General features: G+C 35.6%; 1 protein-coding gene across 4 annotated transcripts in view; it reads right to left on the reverse strand.

Annotated features, from left to right (window-relative positions):
• The window catches only part of KLHL5 (kelch like family member 5), a 78,583-nt gene that overhangs the window by 34,295 nt on the left and 26,434 nt on the right, over nt 1-17,854 (reverse strand). For all 4 annotated transcript variants that reach the window (XM_073012461.1, XM_073012462.1, XM_038008623.2 and 1 more), the window contains 4 exons: nt 12,523-12,705; nt 7,449-7,585; nt 6,531-6,727; nt 1,939-2,151 (listed from right to left, as the gene is read on the reverse strand). In XM_073012461.1, coding sequence (XP_072868562.1) covers nt 1,939-2,151; nt 6,531-6,727; nt 7,449-7,585; nt 12,523-12,705 — 730 coding nt within the window. The remainder of the gene's footprint in view (nt 1-1,938; nt 2,152-6,530; nt 6,728-7,448; nt 7,586-12,522; nt 12,706-17,854) is intronic.

The following is a 17,854-nucleotide window of genomic DNA, read 5'->3' on the forward strand; positions in this document are numbered from 1 at the left end:
ACATTCACGTATCTGTCACAGTCTTCATCTCATTATAATCACTGATTTATTTTTTAATCTATTTCTTCCTGCATCTGATACCATCTCCCTGCTACCTCCAGCAATTTTACACACAGTACATTCAAGAGGCAGAATGGTTGGTTTAGTGGATAAGGTACAGAACTGTTCTTGGGTTCAAGTCCCACCTCTGCCTCTTATTAGCCCTATGATGTTAGCCAAATAGCAAAAACCAGTTAAAACCACAATGCAGAAAGAGAGGAATTTATGCAATCACACTGTGATTTTGAACATATGGATTTACTTTTTTGGTCTGTCACTTCATTTGCACAACAGGTGTTGGAACAAATGATCTCCAAAACGCCTTTCAACCCTAAGAACTTATGGCTAGGATTACCAGTAGTATCCTGGATAAGAGATATTTTAAAGGTCTATGAGAGTCGTGCAAATATAGTATCATGAATATTTGAAACTACAGAAGTGAAGTTAATTGTCAGGTTACTTAATTGCACAGATTCTTTTCAAAGTCAAATAGGATTTTTCAGATTTGGTTTGATTTCATCTAGAAAGAATTTTTTAAAATCTGCTAAGTAGCAGTAAAAATGTAACTCCCTTTTAAAAATCTGATTTCAAGAGAAACATTTTATCATGTTACTTTTCCTGAATTATCAACTCATGCACTTTCAGTCCTATGTATTCATACAATATTCTATTTCTGAAGAGGAAGGTCTTACAAAGCATCCACACTGATTACTGTCTCTGTAACGTAAAGAACAGTAACTTTTGCTCACAACAGCAGAAAATAATGCATTATGCTCAAGCTAACTGCAAATAAGAGAACATTTATGACACTTTAAAAAAAGAAAAAGAAAGTCTGAACTTGAACAGTAACAGCTCATTCTTTTTCTGCTTTCAAAACCTCTTTCACCATTCAAGGCCTTGAGATAGGCAGCAAAGTATGCAGGGAAAATTTTTATATACTCCAGTGAAAATTGTAAAAAGGGGAAAACTATGCATGTAAATGTTATGACTGATTCCCTTGAATGCACCAACTAGATAGCTCTTAATTCTGAAATAATATTTTTATTCATAGCACATTTTATGTAATAGAGTATGTTTCTGATCCTTATAATAATCCTGTGAGATTGTCAGGGAAGACATTATCTCTACTTGACAGATGAAGAAACTGAGCTGTGTGAATATGCCAAGCCACAGAGTTTTAAAATGTCAGAGCTTTGACTACTAATATACCTTATTAATCTATATATCACCAGAATCCAATATTTTGTGGACACTTTATTAAACACGTGGCAAAGAAATTAAGCTAAATTTTCTGGTTTCTAGAGTCCAGTGCTCCTTTTATTAGCAGTTTTAGTAATTCTCCTCCAATTGGTAGGATAGGTTTGTAGCTGAGTCAATTAAATTACTAACCCCAAATCAAGAATGTTACTTAACTGAGGATGGGCATGGTAGCTCACACCTGTAATCCCAGCACTTTGGGAGGCCGAGGCAGGCAGATCACCTGAGGTCAGGAGTTTGAGACCAGTCTGGCCAATATGGTGAAACCCTATCTCTACTAAAAAATATAAAAATTAGCTGGGCATGGTGTCACGCACCTGTAATCCCAGCTACTTGGGAGGCTGAGGCAGGAGAATAACTTGAACTGGGGAGGCAGAGGTTGCAGTGATCTGAGATCGGGCCACTGCACTCCAGCCTGGGCAACAAAGCAAGACTCCATCTCAAAATAAAATAAACAAAAAAAAACCAATGTTACTTAATTGAAGCAATTTAGGTAGCCAGATCTTCTGGACTGAAAACATAAGCAGAATTTTGTTAGCTACTATCTTTTCACCTACACGTTTCATAGGAATACATGTAAAATTACTTTCTTTGATAGAATAGGCAAAGAAAAATTCCTATAAACAAGTACCTATTAATTACCTGTGGTGCAAGAAGAGGTAGCCTAATATAAGCCAAAAGTTTACTTAGATCTTTCCGTCTCTGTTCCAAATCATGACGGACCCAAGTAAGAAGTGCATTCAATATTGTTTCCTCATTAGGAATGTTCATGTCATCACTTGCCAAGAGCTTTGCAATTTCGCTGGCTGGTAATAATACAAATTCCTGGTTTCTGATTACTTCCATGAAATGCTCCTAGAGGGAAGAAATAGCAGATAAACAATATTGTCCCTTCTGACCATCACAATTTACTTAGAAGAAAGTAAAAGCTTTTTGTGTTAGCTACCAAACACAATTTATATTTTAGACCTTACAATGTACTACTACTTGTTAGGAAAGAAACACAGCAGAGAAAAAAAAAATTAAACTGCAATTATGTTGTTAAACATATATAAGTAGAATTAAAGTGTTATATCACTTATTACATTTAAAAAATGGACCTGGGACATTTAAGTATTGCTTCACTCAAGTTAGGAAATACTTTTGGCAATTCTTTTGAAGGAAGAGAGAAAAAATGAATTAGACACTGAGATATATGATACTCTAACACGAGAAGTGGTTGGATTTGTGGTTTGGATTTGTAGGTGCTGAAGAATTTGGCCAGCAGTGGAGCCAAACACCTAGAGAGCTTGGTTACTTCTCTAACTAGGAAATGGCCCCCAGGGTGGCTAGATTTTCCAGAACCTTTCTAGACCACGGATGTCTTCTCAGATCTTCCCTGGAATGAGTATTGTCCTTAGGGTTATACTACAACCATATTGGTCTTCAAGGTCGTTTTAATGATATTTATAAGACCATCTAGGATTTTGGGTCTGTTTTCAAATTTTTAATCTCTTTTAAGGGTCTGTTTTTTAATTTGTTATATGTTCTAAGTGTCTGTTTTTAAATTTTTAATCTCTTCTAATGTAATTTACAAAGCTATTTTGGTCTCATAGGAAAAAGGACCAAAGGGGGGGAAAAAAGTAGTGACCTACAATGTCCTGGGATCAGGACATTAAATGACTCAGTCCTGGCCTCACGTTAGAATCAAATCCTCTATAATTGGAAATGGGAAATAAAAATGCCGTTAGGTGTGAGATGACCTTGATAGGCTATTATGCTAAATAATCAGGAGAGAAGGAAAACATACCATCTAATTTGAAAGGTTGTAAGTCTTAATGAATGGATAGTTGACATAGTTATAATATAAATGCAAATGCTAGACACATATTGTCCCTTAATGTTTTTCTCATATTTCCTGATGTATTATCGCTGTCTCAGCATGCAGAGGTTTACTAAAGAAGCTAAGGCTGTTTAAATTAGAGCTAGAGATAAGGACTATCAATAACTATCTTCTATATTAAAATGAGAATTATATTTTCCATATAGCCTGTGGTAACCCGAGTGAGGTACTGATCTAAAATATATACTAGCTTGGCATTCCTATCAGTAGAAGTTCTAAAGGGGAAAACCATTCATGAATAATTAATGAAGTTCAATTGCTTCAATTTATCATGATTTGTTCAAGGATGTCTAAATGAGTCTATTTTAAATGATAGATTATCATTTCAGAAACATATTTTAATAAAACTTCAATGCTAGAATGGCTCCAAGCAAAAGGTTCTATTGAATTGCATACTGACATTCTTTTAGTAACACATAGCAAGAGCTACAAAAATGTTGAAACTCTCAACCCAGTTATCCCATTTGTAATTTAAACCTTAATAAATAATTTGTAAGCAAAAAACAAAGCTGAATACCTACAATACTTCTCTGTATTATTATTTACAATGGTAAAAAATGGAAAATAGCCTACATGTTCAGTTATGCGGAGCTGTATATTAAATAAGCATTAAAAATTTCAAAGACAAAGATCACGTAGCTACATGGAAAGATACTTATGATAAAATGTTAGGTGAGACTGTGAAGAAACTGAAATAATAACATGTATTTCCAATTCCTTAAACATATAAAGTATAATCGACAGATATATACATTGGTATAACTATGCCATACTTTCAAATGGCATTAACTGGATTTCATCAGTAACAAAAGGACTATCATGTAAATGTTCACTTGACAAATTATTTGTTGATATATCTATTTCAGAATAATGCCCATTCCATTGTAGTATAATTTACATTAAGTGAAAATTGAGTTTTTCAACAACTTATGAAATACTACTGAACTCAATCAAGGTTGAATACAAAGTATTTTTCAAAGGTATTAATTTGGTTTTGAAGCAGCTACTTTAGCAGATCTCAATGTTTTTTATAAGTCTTCTAGATTGAGAAAGACAATTTTAAGTTTTAAAATTAAACGTTTTTATTTGTGTCATAAATTCAAAATGACAATAAATAGTTGTAATGATACAACCAGTCTTAAGACTTTTTTAGAGGTTATATGACTTGCTCCAGGTCATTTTCAGTGGCAGGGAGAATGAGAAAACAGGTTTCCAGATTCATGGATCCTGGGGAGGACTCCTCATCCTTTACCACTTGTATTCGTGCAGGATCAGTGAACGTCCCCAGTCCATGCACCATTCACTGATTGGACTCACTGGCGTGGTATTATGCTGTATATTTTAAATCCATATTAAAATACACACAACTATCATGCTACCAAACACTTGCTAGCACTGTGCCCTTTCCCCCTTTGGAACAGTTTTTAAGCAAATGAAATTATGGAGGGATTTATTTAAATTGAAGATTGAATTTTGCAATACATTTTCATTTGGTTCCCATAGCAACAATTCAAATCAGACAATCTGCCTCTAAATTACTTATTGTTATTAGAATTCAATTTCATGTCTCTGTTAAAACTGAATAATGTTAAATAATGGCCTTGAGAAAAAAAATCTACCACAACTAATTGGCTATGAAAATAGCTTTAAAAACATCCAGCTAATTTAAATTTAATTTCTGTGTAAGCCTTAAAGCAGCAAGCGTGCCTCTACTGTAAACAACAGGAGTGACCTAAATGCATACAAATGTTTTCACCTGAATAAAACTCCTTCCTAGAAAAAAGATGATTATTCAAATTATAAACTGATTATGAAGGAAAAAATCCAACTTTATATTCATCTCATTCAAAAAAGTAGTTGAAATCGCAGGTGTATGGTTAAAATGAGAATCTACAAAGAATGATAAAGACTGAGGGAAAAAAACATTTCAATGGACTTAATTTTTAAAACGTCAACATAATAGCACACTAGGGCTATATATTATTGTCCTGTTGTACAATCTCTTATTTTTCCAGTTGAGGCTCTGTGACTATCATAAACAAGAAACATTCCTGAGAAAATGATTACACCACAGGGAGGAAAACCAATCATAAAGGCTGTGGTTTTGTAAGTGCTTTTGTTCCCTCTCATAAATTTCTATTGTGTTGGATAGAGGAAATCTATATAATGATGATGACAACAATGGAATGAGACTCACTGACTGGATATACGACATGCCAATCAATGTTCTGACTGCTAAACTTCTATTAACTCATCTAATCCTCACACCAAGCTCAAGAAGTAGACAGAACTGATCTTCCCAATAGTTTGTAAATACCTATTCTTAAAATTTTTCCAAATCTCTATTTCTCTAATGAAGGATTCCTAAAGCACTCTCAATCTTTTCATATCCCAACTCAATGGAACGATGAAGGAGAGGGTAGGCAAAATAACATTTCCTAAATGCTGATAAAATCAGTAATATCCACAACTGTACACATGTATGTGAATGTTCACATTTTTTCTTCTCTTAGAAACTGTACTGCCCTAAACTGAAGCATTTAAAGCAACAGTTTTCAGTCATTGCTCAGGTGTGAAGAACTAACTGTTACAGTGTGGCAACATGAACATTCCTCAAAAACCCACGCACCCTCCCTTGCCTGCACCCCTCTACTGTTAAGACCATACAGGGTTGTCCTAATACTATGCTCTCAACATGACCTTATTTTCTTACTCTCCTAGGTCAACCCATTTTTTAACTTTTAAGTTCAGGGGTACATGTGAAGATTTGCTATACAGGTACACTTCTATCATGGGGGTTTGTACAGATTATTTCGTTTTATTATCCTTCAGGCTACTGAATCAGAACCTCCTCTATGATTTATTGAGCGCATAATTTGCTATAATGAATAAAAACATCATTATACATGGCTGTAAACACTTTATACATAGTCAGATTTATCCTTAACAAAAAGCCTCCCATTCATCCTCTACCAATATGCTGCAACCTCTGTCACCAATTTCTATCAGTGAAATTTCTATCAGTGAATACAATCCTGAAATTCATCCATGTGCAGCAAAGTAAAATGTTTGGGGAGAGTCCTATTTTAAAAAGCAGCAAATCTGAAAATCTTAATGGAACAGGCCTAGGCCACTGTTCTGTTTCCCAGGGACTGCTTTAGGGCTTGATTCATACACCCAGGAGAAGTATTACTCGGTGCGTTCCCATTATAACTCAATGAAAATATGACACACTAGGCAATGAAACTCAATCTCAAGACATGTGGCAGAGCCATGGGAAAACAGTAATATGTAGATAAGCCTGCAACAATAAGAAATATGCATTTGGAGGATACTTTCAAAAAATACATACCATAGTATAATTGTGAGCCACTTTATGCAAATCTGTACAACCTTGGGCATCAGCAAAAGAACGAATTCCAAGACAGTTGGATGGATGAAGCTGTTTCATTAAAAACTTACAGCATGCTTCTACAACCTGTGAAAGCTGAAGAAGGCAAGCTGTAGATAACAGGCACTCAATATTATCTTCTTTTAATTCAAGGCGGCCTTAATGATAAAAAGAAATTCCATTAGCTATGGAACTACATTAACCTTATTTTATAAAATAACTGATGTTAACAGTGGTGGTTCCATGTAAGAGCTCATTACATGCATTACAGACCTACATGGTTTAAGACATCCCAAAACGAAAAAAAGGGCTAAATGGAGAAAAAATTATTAGCTCCTTGAGACATCTACTAAAACAAAAACTAATGGCTTATTTTCAGAATTTTAAAATGATACATTAGTAACTTACATCTACTATATACCTGTGTAATTCTCAATTTTTTTTTTTTTGAGACAGGGTCTTTTCTATTGCCCAGGCTGGAGTGCAGTGGTGTAACCAATGGCTCACTGCAGCATTGAAATCCTGGGCTCAAGCGATCATCTGTCCCGCCTCAGCTTCCCGAAGTGCTGGGGTTTACAGGTGTAAGCCACTGCATCTGGCCAACTCTCAAATTTTAAATGTAAGAATTTGACACTACATAATTAATTTAATTTTTATATTAACATTTTAAAGGGCCATTCAAAAACTTAATTATGATAACAATTTTAAAGGTTTTAATATGGAGATTTTAATTTATCACTAGGTTAAATACAAAAGGGTAGTGATGACAATGGCAGACTTAACTGTTAGCTATGGCATGCTTTCTAAAATCAGAAATCCGAAATCTAATAATACAACATAAATTTAAGAGGTTTTAATTTACATTTTCAGACTTGTTACCTGTATAAGCATACTGGATCAAGGACCACAATGAATTTGGTTCTACACCTTCCATTTTTATTTCTTCTTGTCTTGCTTCTCTGACATCATTAGTAAACATGGCAGCAAAATAGTCTGAGACAGAGGAGAGCACCAATCTGAGAACACATTAGGAAAAAAAAAATCAATGACCACATTCAAGTTGATGTTCATTAATAAATGCTGCTGCTTCTTTTTTTATTTGTTACTCATAGTGCATGGTACTAGGAAATGCGTTTTAAGCTTGACAAATTGCTTTATGCTCTAGTTCCTTCCTTTGAATAATAAATTACCATTACCAAATTTTCTGCTGAGGTGAATGCTTTACCAGCTCACTACTCAAATCATGCTTTATAACATCCAGAAAACAAGCTACAAGCCCATAGCATCAAATCAACTATATAAAGGAAAAATGTAAAAGTTATTGTTTGCTTATCACTTTTGAAAATAAAGTAAGCCATTTTTTAAAAATTTAATTATAGCCGGGCGCGGTGGCTCAAGCCTGTAATCCCAGCACTTTGGGAGGCCGAGACGGGCGGATCACGAGGTCAGGAGAGTGAGACCATCCAGCTAACACAGTGAAACCCCGTCTCTACTAAAAAAAACAAAAAAAAATTAGCCGGGCGAGGTGGCAGGCGCCTGTAGTCCCAGCTACTCGGGAGGCTTAGGCAGGAGAATGGCGTGAACCCGGGAGGCGGAGCTTGCAGTGAGCTGAGATCCGGCCATTGCACTCCAGTCTGGTCTACAGGGCGAGACTGCATCTCAAAAAAAAAAAAAAAAAAAAAAAAAAAAAAAAATTAATTATAGAGTAGTGAATATATAGGAGACATTTGAAAATGGTTTTTGCTAGCAAGTTTTAAACTTTTATAATAGTCTATTATTATCTTAGTCTGCATTTTGTTAAAAATTATGTCGTAATAACACTGTAAAACTATATTTTTTATAATACAATTATAAAATATATTAGCTATGTCTCTAAGTTTTTGATGGTCATATATAATACATTTAAATTATAAATTTTTTTTTTTTTTTAGACAGAGTCTCATTCTGTCTCCTAGGCTAGAGTGCTGTGATCTCGGCTCACTGCAACCTCTGTTTCCCAGGTTCAAGCAATTCTCCTGCCTTGGCCTCCCGAGTAGCTGGGATTACAGAGATGGCCACCACGTCCAGCTAAGTTTTTTATTTTTAGTAGAGACGGAGTTTTGCCATGATGGCCAGGTTGATCTTGAACTCCTGGCCTTAAGTGATCAGCCCGCCTGGGCCTCCCAAAGAGCTGGGATTATAGGCATGAGTCAAGGCACCTGGCCTTATTTTTGAAACAGGCATTTTTTCACTGGATAATGTCTTGAAGACATTTCCATGTCAGCAGACTTAAATAGATTTTAAATAAATATTTTCATTTTTAAAAGTAATAAGGATTATGATACAGATAATCATTGGGTCCCTCTTTAATTCCATTTTCTTACCTCCCCAGGAGTGGCATTGCTGAGTCATAAGATTTGCCAAAGTAAGGTACCAATTTAGACCCCACCAGCACTGTATAAAACTAACATTTTCCCCATAATATTATCAGATGTTAAAATTTTTGGCTATCTATGTAGTGTTAAATGCTATCTCATTGTTGTTTCAATTTTCATTTATTTGATCGCTAGTGAGGTTTTTCAAATGCTTATTGGCCACCGGTTGCTTCTTCAGAAAATTGCCTATTCATTCATTCATTCATTCATTCAATGAACAAATACTGATGTGTGTCCAATAAGTACTGGGTACTGTTCTAGATACTTGAGATACATCAGGGTACAAAATAAGACAAAAGATCTCTTCCCTTGTGGAGTCTTACATTTAGAGGGTAGGGAGACAATGATCAGCAGAAGTAAATTCTATAGTATATTAAGAGGTGATAAGTGCTAAGGGGAAAAAAAGTAGGGCAAAGGCAAATGGGGAAAGGGTGGTGAGTTTAAATAGGTGGTCTCACTGGAAAGTGACCTGGGAAAAGATCTGAAGGAGGTTTAGGATTTGGTCATGCAGGTAAATGGGAATAGCCTTCAGGCAGAAGAAATAGTGCAAAAATCCAAAGGCAGGAGCAGCATGCCAGGCACATGCAAGGAACTACAAGAGGTTGAGTGGCTGATGCTGACTGAGCAAGAGAGAGACCAATAGGACAATACTAGAGTGATACGGCAGGCTGGATCGCATACGCCATTGCATGTACTTCATCTTTCACAACCAGTGACATGAGGAGTCAATGAAAGATTCGATCAAAGAAATGACTGAATCTGAGTTCCACTTTAAAGGATCACCCAGGTAGCTATGTTAAAACAGAATGTAGGGGCAAAGAGTGGAGGCAGGGAGACCAGTTGGGAGGCTTTTGCATCAGTCATCTAAGTGAGATGTTGATGGCTCACACAAGCATGGCAGGTAAGGTAATGAGTTCAGTTTTGGAAATACAGAATTTGAGGCGCTTCTATGAAATTCAGGTTGAAACAGCTTTTCTAACAAACCCATGTTCATAACCTGGACTTTCTGTCACAGTATATAGTAGTATCTCAATAAATGAATGCTAATTGAGTCACTGAAAACTGTAATACCAAGCCAATTCTTCCTAATGATTTTATTTCCACTTCGGAAAGTTTTTTATTTTTTTTAAATTTCAATAGGTTTTTGGGCAATGGGTGGTGTTTTGTTACATGAATAGTTCTTTAGTGGTAATTTCTGAGATTTTGGTGCACCCATCCCCCAAGCAGAGTACACTGTACCCAATGTGTAGTCTTTTATCCCTTACTCCCCTCCCACCCTATCCCCTAAGTCCCCAAAGTCCATTGTATCATTCTTTTTTGGGGGGGGGTGGGGGAGACAGAGTCTCACTCTGTCGCCCAGGCTGGAGTGCAGTGGCATGATCTTGGCTCACTGCATCCTCTGCCTCCCAGAATCAAGCAATACTCATAACTCAGCCTCCCAAGTGGCTGGGACTACAGGTTCACGCCACCACGCCTGGCTAGTTTTTGTCTTTTTAGTAGAGACGGGGCTTTGCCATGTTGGCCAGGCTGGTCTGGAACTCCTGGCCTCAAGTGATCCACCTCAGCCTTCCAAAGTGCTAGGATTACAGGTCCTGAGCCACCATGCTCGGCCCATTGTATCATTCTTTTTTTTTTTTTTTTTTTTGAGACAAAGTCTCACTCTGTCGCCCAGGCTGGAGTGCAGTGGCATGATCTCGGTTCACTGCAACCTCTGTCGTCTGGGTTCAAGCAATTCTCCTGCCTTGGCCTCCTGAGTAGTTGGGATTACAGGCACCTGCCACCACGCCTGGCTAATTTTTGTATTTTTAGTAAAGATGGTGTTTCACCATCTTGATCAGGCTGGTCTTGAACTTCTGACCTCGTGATCCACCTGCCTCAGCCTCCCAAAGTGCTGGGATTACAGATGTGAGCCATCACACCTGGCCTCACTGTATCATTCTTATGCCTTTGCATCCTCATAGCTTAGCCCCCACTTATGAGTGAGAACATATGATGTTTGGTTTTCCATTCTTGAGTTACTTCACTTAAGTCTCCAGTTCCATCCAGGTTGCTGAGAATCCCATTATTTCATTCCTTTTTATGGGTGAGTAGTATTCCATGATATATGTCCACTCTTTATCCACTAGTTGATTGATAGGCATTTGGGCTGGTTCTATATTTTTGCAATTGAAAACTGTGCTGCTATAAACCTGTGTGCAAATATCTTTTTCATAACTTCTTTTCCTCTCAATTGATAGCTGGTATTGCTGGATCAATTGGTAGATCTACTTTTAGTTTTTTTTTTTTTTTTACTTTTAGTTCTTTAAGGAATCTCCACTGTTTTCTGTGGTGTTGTACTAGTGTACATTCCTGCCAACAGTGTAAAAGTGTTCCCTTTTCAGCAATATCTATGCCACATTGATTATTTTTTGATTTTATGATCGTGGCCATTCTTGCAAGAGTAAGGTGGTATTGCATTGTGGTTCTGATTTGCACTCCCCGATCATTAGTGACGTTAGCCACGTTTTCATATGTTTGCTGGCCATTTGTGTATCTTCTTTTGAGAACTATCTATTCATGTCCTTAGCCCACTTTTTGATGGGACTGTTTTTGTTTTTTTTTCTTTTCTGATTTGAGCTTTTTGGTAGATTCTGGATATTAGTCCTTTGTTGGATGTATAGATTGTGAAGATTTTCTCACTCTCTGTGGGTTGTCTGTTAACTCACAGACATTCTTTCTTTTGCTGTGCAGAAGTTTTTTAGTTTAATTAAGTCCCATCTATTTATCTTTGTTTTTGTTGCATTTGCTTTTGGGTTCTTGGTCATGAAGTCTTTGCCTAAGCCAATGTCTAGAAGGCTTTTCCCAATGTTATCTCACTTCGGAAGGTTTTTTTTTTTTTTTCAAAAAAAACCTTTGGGACAGAGTGTTAATTAGTTTTGAAGGGCATCCAGAAAAGAAAAAAAACCTTTGAGAATCATAGTGGTGATTAACAATGAACAATTGAATACAGAATTATAAGAAAATGAATTATTTTTTATTAAACAGTTCTTTTCCTTTTCTTACTTCAAGAAATAATATGTAATTTGTAGTAAAGGCTTTTTTCCCCTAGCACTGCTTTTCATACTTCTTGGAAATCAGCAAACAGAAACTGGGATAGATATGTCTATTTTAAAAACTCTTAAGACTTTGTGCTACTCCACTTCACCAGCTTTTCTTCTAAATCCACAAGCTTTAACTGCCATTGAGTTTACTTAAAGTATTTAATAGGTAGAATATCGCACAAAAGCTTCTTATAGTAGCTGAAGTCTATACCAAACAGTACCAACTTATCTGAGGCTAGTATGTTTTGTTATTGTGCTTCTACGGCAGGACAATGACCCTTTTGGGATCACCAAACATGTAATAATTTCATATGCACTGTTTTCTTGATGGAAATTCCATGAAGATAGAAATTCCCCTTCCCCAAAACATAATAGTCAATTGAAGTAGGTTACCACAATATACATATCTAAATTACCGAGGAAATACTAAACACATACAGAAATATAGAAAACAACTACCTGTGAGCTGGAATTCTGCGATCACCAGCGACCAAAATTACATCACACAACTGTTTATGTCTCAAATAGTTTTCCATTTTTTTAAATGTTTGTTCAGCATGATTAAGGGCTTGGAAAAATTCATCTGATGAACATGGCTCCATAGTATGACAGGATGATAATGTCTGACTACTATTGGAAGTCCTGAAAAGAAAAAAAATACACATTTTGAAATATCACTGTCACATTAAAAAGATCTTTGCTATTAAGTCCTTTGAAAGCCTTCAAATGTAATAGAAGAAATCATGCTACCTATCAATATTAATGTATAATCATTCATTTTAGTCTCTTAAAAATCAATGATGCCTTAAGTCATATGATTCCTGTAAACACTGTAAGTGAATTTAAACTGTTAATTAATTGCTACACATATTCTTTGTAGTATCTTTTTGTGAGGTCTTTTCTCTGTTAAAACCAATGTCTCTGCTGAAAAAGAGCTAGCTATATTCATATTGATAACCGTATCTCCTAACATTGTATTTAAGGATATAAGAGATAACTCATCTTTGAAGGCAGAAAGGCAATTAAATTATTTTGGAGATACAAATTCAAGTCAAGTTCATTAAAAAATATATTGTCATAAAAATAGTGTTATAAATAATTCTTTTGGTTCTCTGTCCAGTCCTCAAAAGCCCAGGTAATCTATAACTTATATTACAGGTTGAAAGCATTTGATAGCCTAATACAGCTGTCTAAAAAATCATTTGAAATTTCTAAATTATAATTTGAAGAGTATGAGTTCTGAGTTCTATGTTCTGTTTTCTTTCTTTTTTTCTTTCTTTTTTTGGATGGAATTTCACTCTTGTTGCCCAGAATGGAGTGCAATGGTGTGATCTCGGCTCACCGCAACCTCCACTTCCTGGGTTCAAGCAATTCTCCTGCCTCAGCCTCCTAAGTAGCTGAGATTACAAGCATGCACCACCATGCCCGGCTACTTTTGTATTTTTAGTAGAGATGGGGTTTCTCCATGTTGGTCAGGCTGGTCTCGAACTCCTGACCTCAGGAGATCTGCCTGCCTCAGCCTCCCAAAGTGCTGGGATTACAGGCATGAGCCACCGCACCCGGCCTTATGTTCCATTTTCATATGATTTACTGACAAAAACTGTGAAAAAGCAAAAAGGTTAGGACTAAGAATGAAGTCCTGAGCACACATTCCTCCTCACTCTTACCCCCAGTTCTCCTCTCCAGGATCACTTAAATCAACTAATTAAAGTCGGTTGGTTATGCAATTAACTGTAAAACCACTGACTGTGCCATAACTTAGTTCTCATTTCTCATCAGATCTTCTTTTAAGGATATTATGGTTGTGATATATGCTTTGTTGAATCAAGTCCCACTATATCTTAAGATAATCTTGTTAATATAACTAATAACCTTATCAAAAAAGAAAAAGTCATCATATTTCTTACTTTTAAAGTAAAGGGAACTGAAGCCAAGGAGATTGCCAAGAGTCAGAGTTCATTCATGGCAGAGATAGGGCTATCACAGAAACTGCTATGTGTTCACCAAAACATCCCTTTTTCCCCCTGAGCATAGAGCTAAACTACATTTCCCAGCCCCTCTTGCAAATAGGTGTGTTCTTATGGAAATGAACTATTACATCACACAGTTCACCTTAAAGTGGCTAAGAACAGGTATGGCTTTTCCGTATTTTCTTTCTCTATCCATAGGTTGAAGGGAGAGGACTGAAGACTTGGAAAAAGGAAGAAGTAAAATACACAAAAGATCACTAAAGCAAGAACATTCACATTGAACTAAGATTTATCTGTTTTAGAAGTTAACAATGCCTTAACTGATAAATATTCTTTCCTAAATCCTCCTAGTCTGATGTATTTTCAGTACCATACAAACATGGGCATCAGATAAATGCCCTGGAAGATAATTGTCAGTAATGACAACAGAAGTCAAACGTATATTGTCTAGAAAGGATGTGTTGTACACTATGAATATTACTGGTGTAATGACTTGGAAAATTCAAGTCAAGTAATACTTGACTTCACATTTAAGATCGTTATTATAAAAATGGGTTGAATAGTATGTAATTACATATTGTTTATACAAATAAATGAGAATTAGAAACTATTTTAAAATTTAGGAGACAGCATAACATAAGCAAAAAAATAATGGTGGTTTTGATGAATAATAATTTGAAGGTTTTGCAGTGGCTCACGCCTGTAATCCCAGCACTCTGGGAGGCTGAGGCGGGTGGATCACAAGGTCAGGAGATTGAGGCCATCATGGCTAATATGGTGAAATCCTGTCTCTACTAAAAATACAAAAAAAAAAAAAAAAAAATTTAGCTGGGCATGGTGGTACACGCCTGTAGTCCCGCTACTCGGGGGACTGAGGCAGGAGAATCGTTTGAACCCAGGAGGTGGAGGTTACAGTGAACCGAGATCATGCCACTGTACTCCAGCCTCGGCGACAGAGCGAGACTCCATCTCAAAAAAAAAAAAAAAAAAAAAAAAAAAGAATATTTAAAATATTTTTTGATAAAGTTTTATACTGTTAAAATACTGACAAATGATTATAAGAGCATTAGTGACCTGAGGAGGGGAAAAAATTATAGTATCTAATTTTTATAAGCCATAAATTCAAGAACAGGTAAATAAATCAAGTACTTCTTTCTTAAGGCTCCTATATTTTGTATCACATTTCTTGTACTTCATATCAAATTATAAGTAATGATTAAACAAATAAATTAGTTGAATGTTTCTTGAGTGATGAACTGCCATCAGCTAACACAGATGCTAATCAATGTTAAAGTTCTGAAAGAACAATGGAACTTTGTAATACTATCATCATTGTTATTATAGGCTACTTCTGATGTTGGCATATGCCCAGTTAATAATTTTCTTGTCAAGAACTTTCAGAGTATTTTGGTTCAGATGCTGAAACAAGTCAGGATAACCGGGGAGCATTTCAGTCTCAGTGTTCAAGGCCTTATACCCTGAGACTGATTCAATAGGTCTGAGGTGAGATTTGAACATCATATTTTAAAAATAATTTTATTTTCAATATTATTGACAAATAACAATTGTATATATTTATAGGGTATAATGTGAAGTTTTGATCCGTGTATATGTGGTGAACTGCTAAAATCAGGGTAATTAACAAATTCATTACCTTTAATATTTATCAATTCTTTATGGTGAAAAACATGTAGAGCCCTCTCTTTTAGCTATTTAAAGCCCTCTCTTTTAGCTATTAACCATAGTCACCTTCCTGTGTTCTAGCACATGAGAACTTGTTCCTCCTAATTGTAACTTTGTGTACACTGACCCAAGTCTCTCTTTGGCACTCCCCACCCTCAGCCTCTGGTAAGCACCTCTGGTAAGATTTCCTTACTCTTTTTTCTCCTATTACATCTTTTGTTTAGCATGTAATAGGACAAGAGAATTAAGGAGGTATTGGGGAGCGATGAAGCACATTTTAGGAAGTTCTAGAGCTGTGCTGTCCAATACAGTAGCCACTAGCCCCAGGAGGCTCTTTTAATTTAAACAAAAATTTTTAATTCAGTTATTTAGTTGGACTAGTCGTATTTCAAGTGTTCAACAGTCTCTCGGGGCTAGTGGCTACCAAATAGGATAGTACAGATATGGAACATTTCCATCAATGCTGAAAGTTCCATTGTGCAGTGCTGGTCTAGGGCCCTATAGACCTGGGTTCAACTCTCACTCTGTCACTCACTATGTATAATTCTGGACAAGTTATTTAACTTCTCTAAGGCTTACTTTCTTTAACAGCACAACAGAAATAATACATAGTGCTGTCTTTTAGGGGATCCCTCAAGAGAGGATTATTAAATGATATAATGCATGCACAGCCCTAGGGCAGATTAGTACACAATCGAGGAAAGCTACTGTTAGTAGAACCCTACTTTTCAGTGGCCAATGGGAAGGCCTGTAATTATAGTCTTTTGTCTTTATATAATGTTGTTTGGATGGTTGTCTTTTTAAAAAAAATGATCCCTGGTATTATCATTTTTCATAACTAAATTTCATACTTCTTATTTAAAATGGCTTTTAGTAAACATCCTAACCCACAACACAAATATCCAGGAATAGGCCATTCCTGAAGCATTTAAAATATATTTCTCTCTGATTGCTACTTGATCTTTTACATAACAGAGGAAATACATCTAACATCTCTGCTTAGTTTTACTTATATGATACCACTAAGATAGTAAATCATATTTCAAAAAATTACATAAGATCATTCAAATCTTTTATATTAGACTTTCACTGTAATGAATACATTGCTGAATATTTCTAGTCTACAGGGAAACATTTAATTTATAGCTTATGTCTTTCTCTGCAGTAGGCAATGAATTTTAAAGTCAGAAAAATGCCTAAACATAGAAAAGAGGCAAGTATCAAATAGAAACAAGTCACTAACTATTCACAGAGCAACTACTCTGCATTGCACCAGTTAGAAACTGGGGGAATGCTAAGAAAGATATTATTCCCTAGTGAAGGGACTTGGAATTTGAAGAGTCAAGCTCCATATCTGGAAAAAGTGAATTAGCAACTCTAACCCTTGTAATTCCCCAGATTTTACATGTGCTTACATGTACATGTGCTCACACAATATTCACCATGACCAATACACCTTTTTATTATAAACTATTTAGATCCTTTTACTTTTATCGCTAGAATTTACACTAGAATTTCTTAACAGAGTAATTTTTCAAAAGAAGTTTTACAAATTAATTTATAAAAGTTATACTGTCTATGATTATGAGTAGGAAAAAAAGCTCTTTTGAAACTGTAAAGAGTCTGTTTGGCTCACTCTCTAGGGAAGTGATTTACTTCTCGTTTGTGGCATTCAGAACTCATGTTTTTGCAGAAGTGTGCTTACTATATTACGAATCTTTTGTCATCTTTTACAAATATTCAAAACTACAAGGTGCAAGGTATAGGCTAGCAGTCTCTACATTTGATACATATCCTTTTCAGTATACTTTTAAGCATGTGCCCAAATATATATTTACTAATTTATAAAAGATATAGATGCCATTGTACAATTTTTATATAATATACAAAAATAGAAATTTAAAAGACAAAATGTAAACAGAAGCTTTTATATATATTTTTAACCATTACTCCAATTGATCATCTTGTGCATCTTTAATTGGAGTATAATTGCTATTAGAATACAGAAAAGGCGAAGATCAGTATGGGCTAGTGTTTAGAAAGTCAACAAGTAGTAGGTGCGAATTGAAATATGTCTTGACATTTAGATGGGTGAGGAAGAAGAGGAGACAAGGCAGTTGTGTAAAGAGAAATAGTAA

This window comes from Chlorocebus sabaeus, chromosome 27 (assembly GCF_047675955.1).
Source record: "Chlorocebus sabaeus isolate Y175 chromosome 27, mChlSab1.0.hap1, whole genome shotgun sequence".
In the NCBI taxonomy this organism is placed as follows: Eukaryota; Metazoa; Chordata; class Mammalia; order Primates; family Cercopithecidae; genus Chlorocebus; species Chlorocebus sabaeus.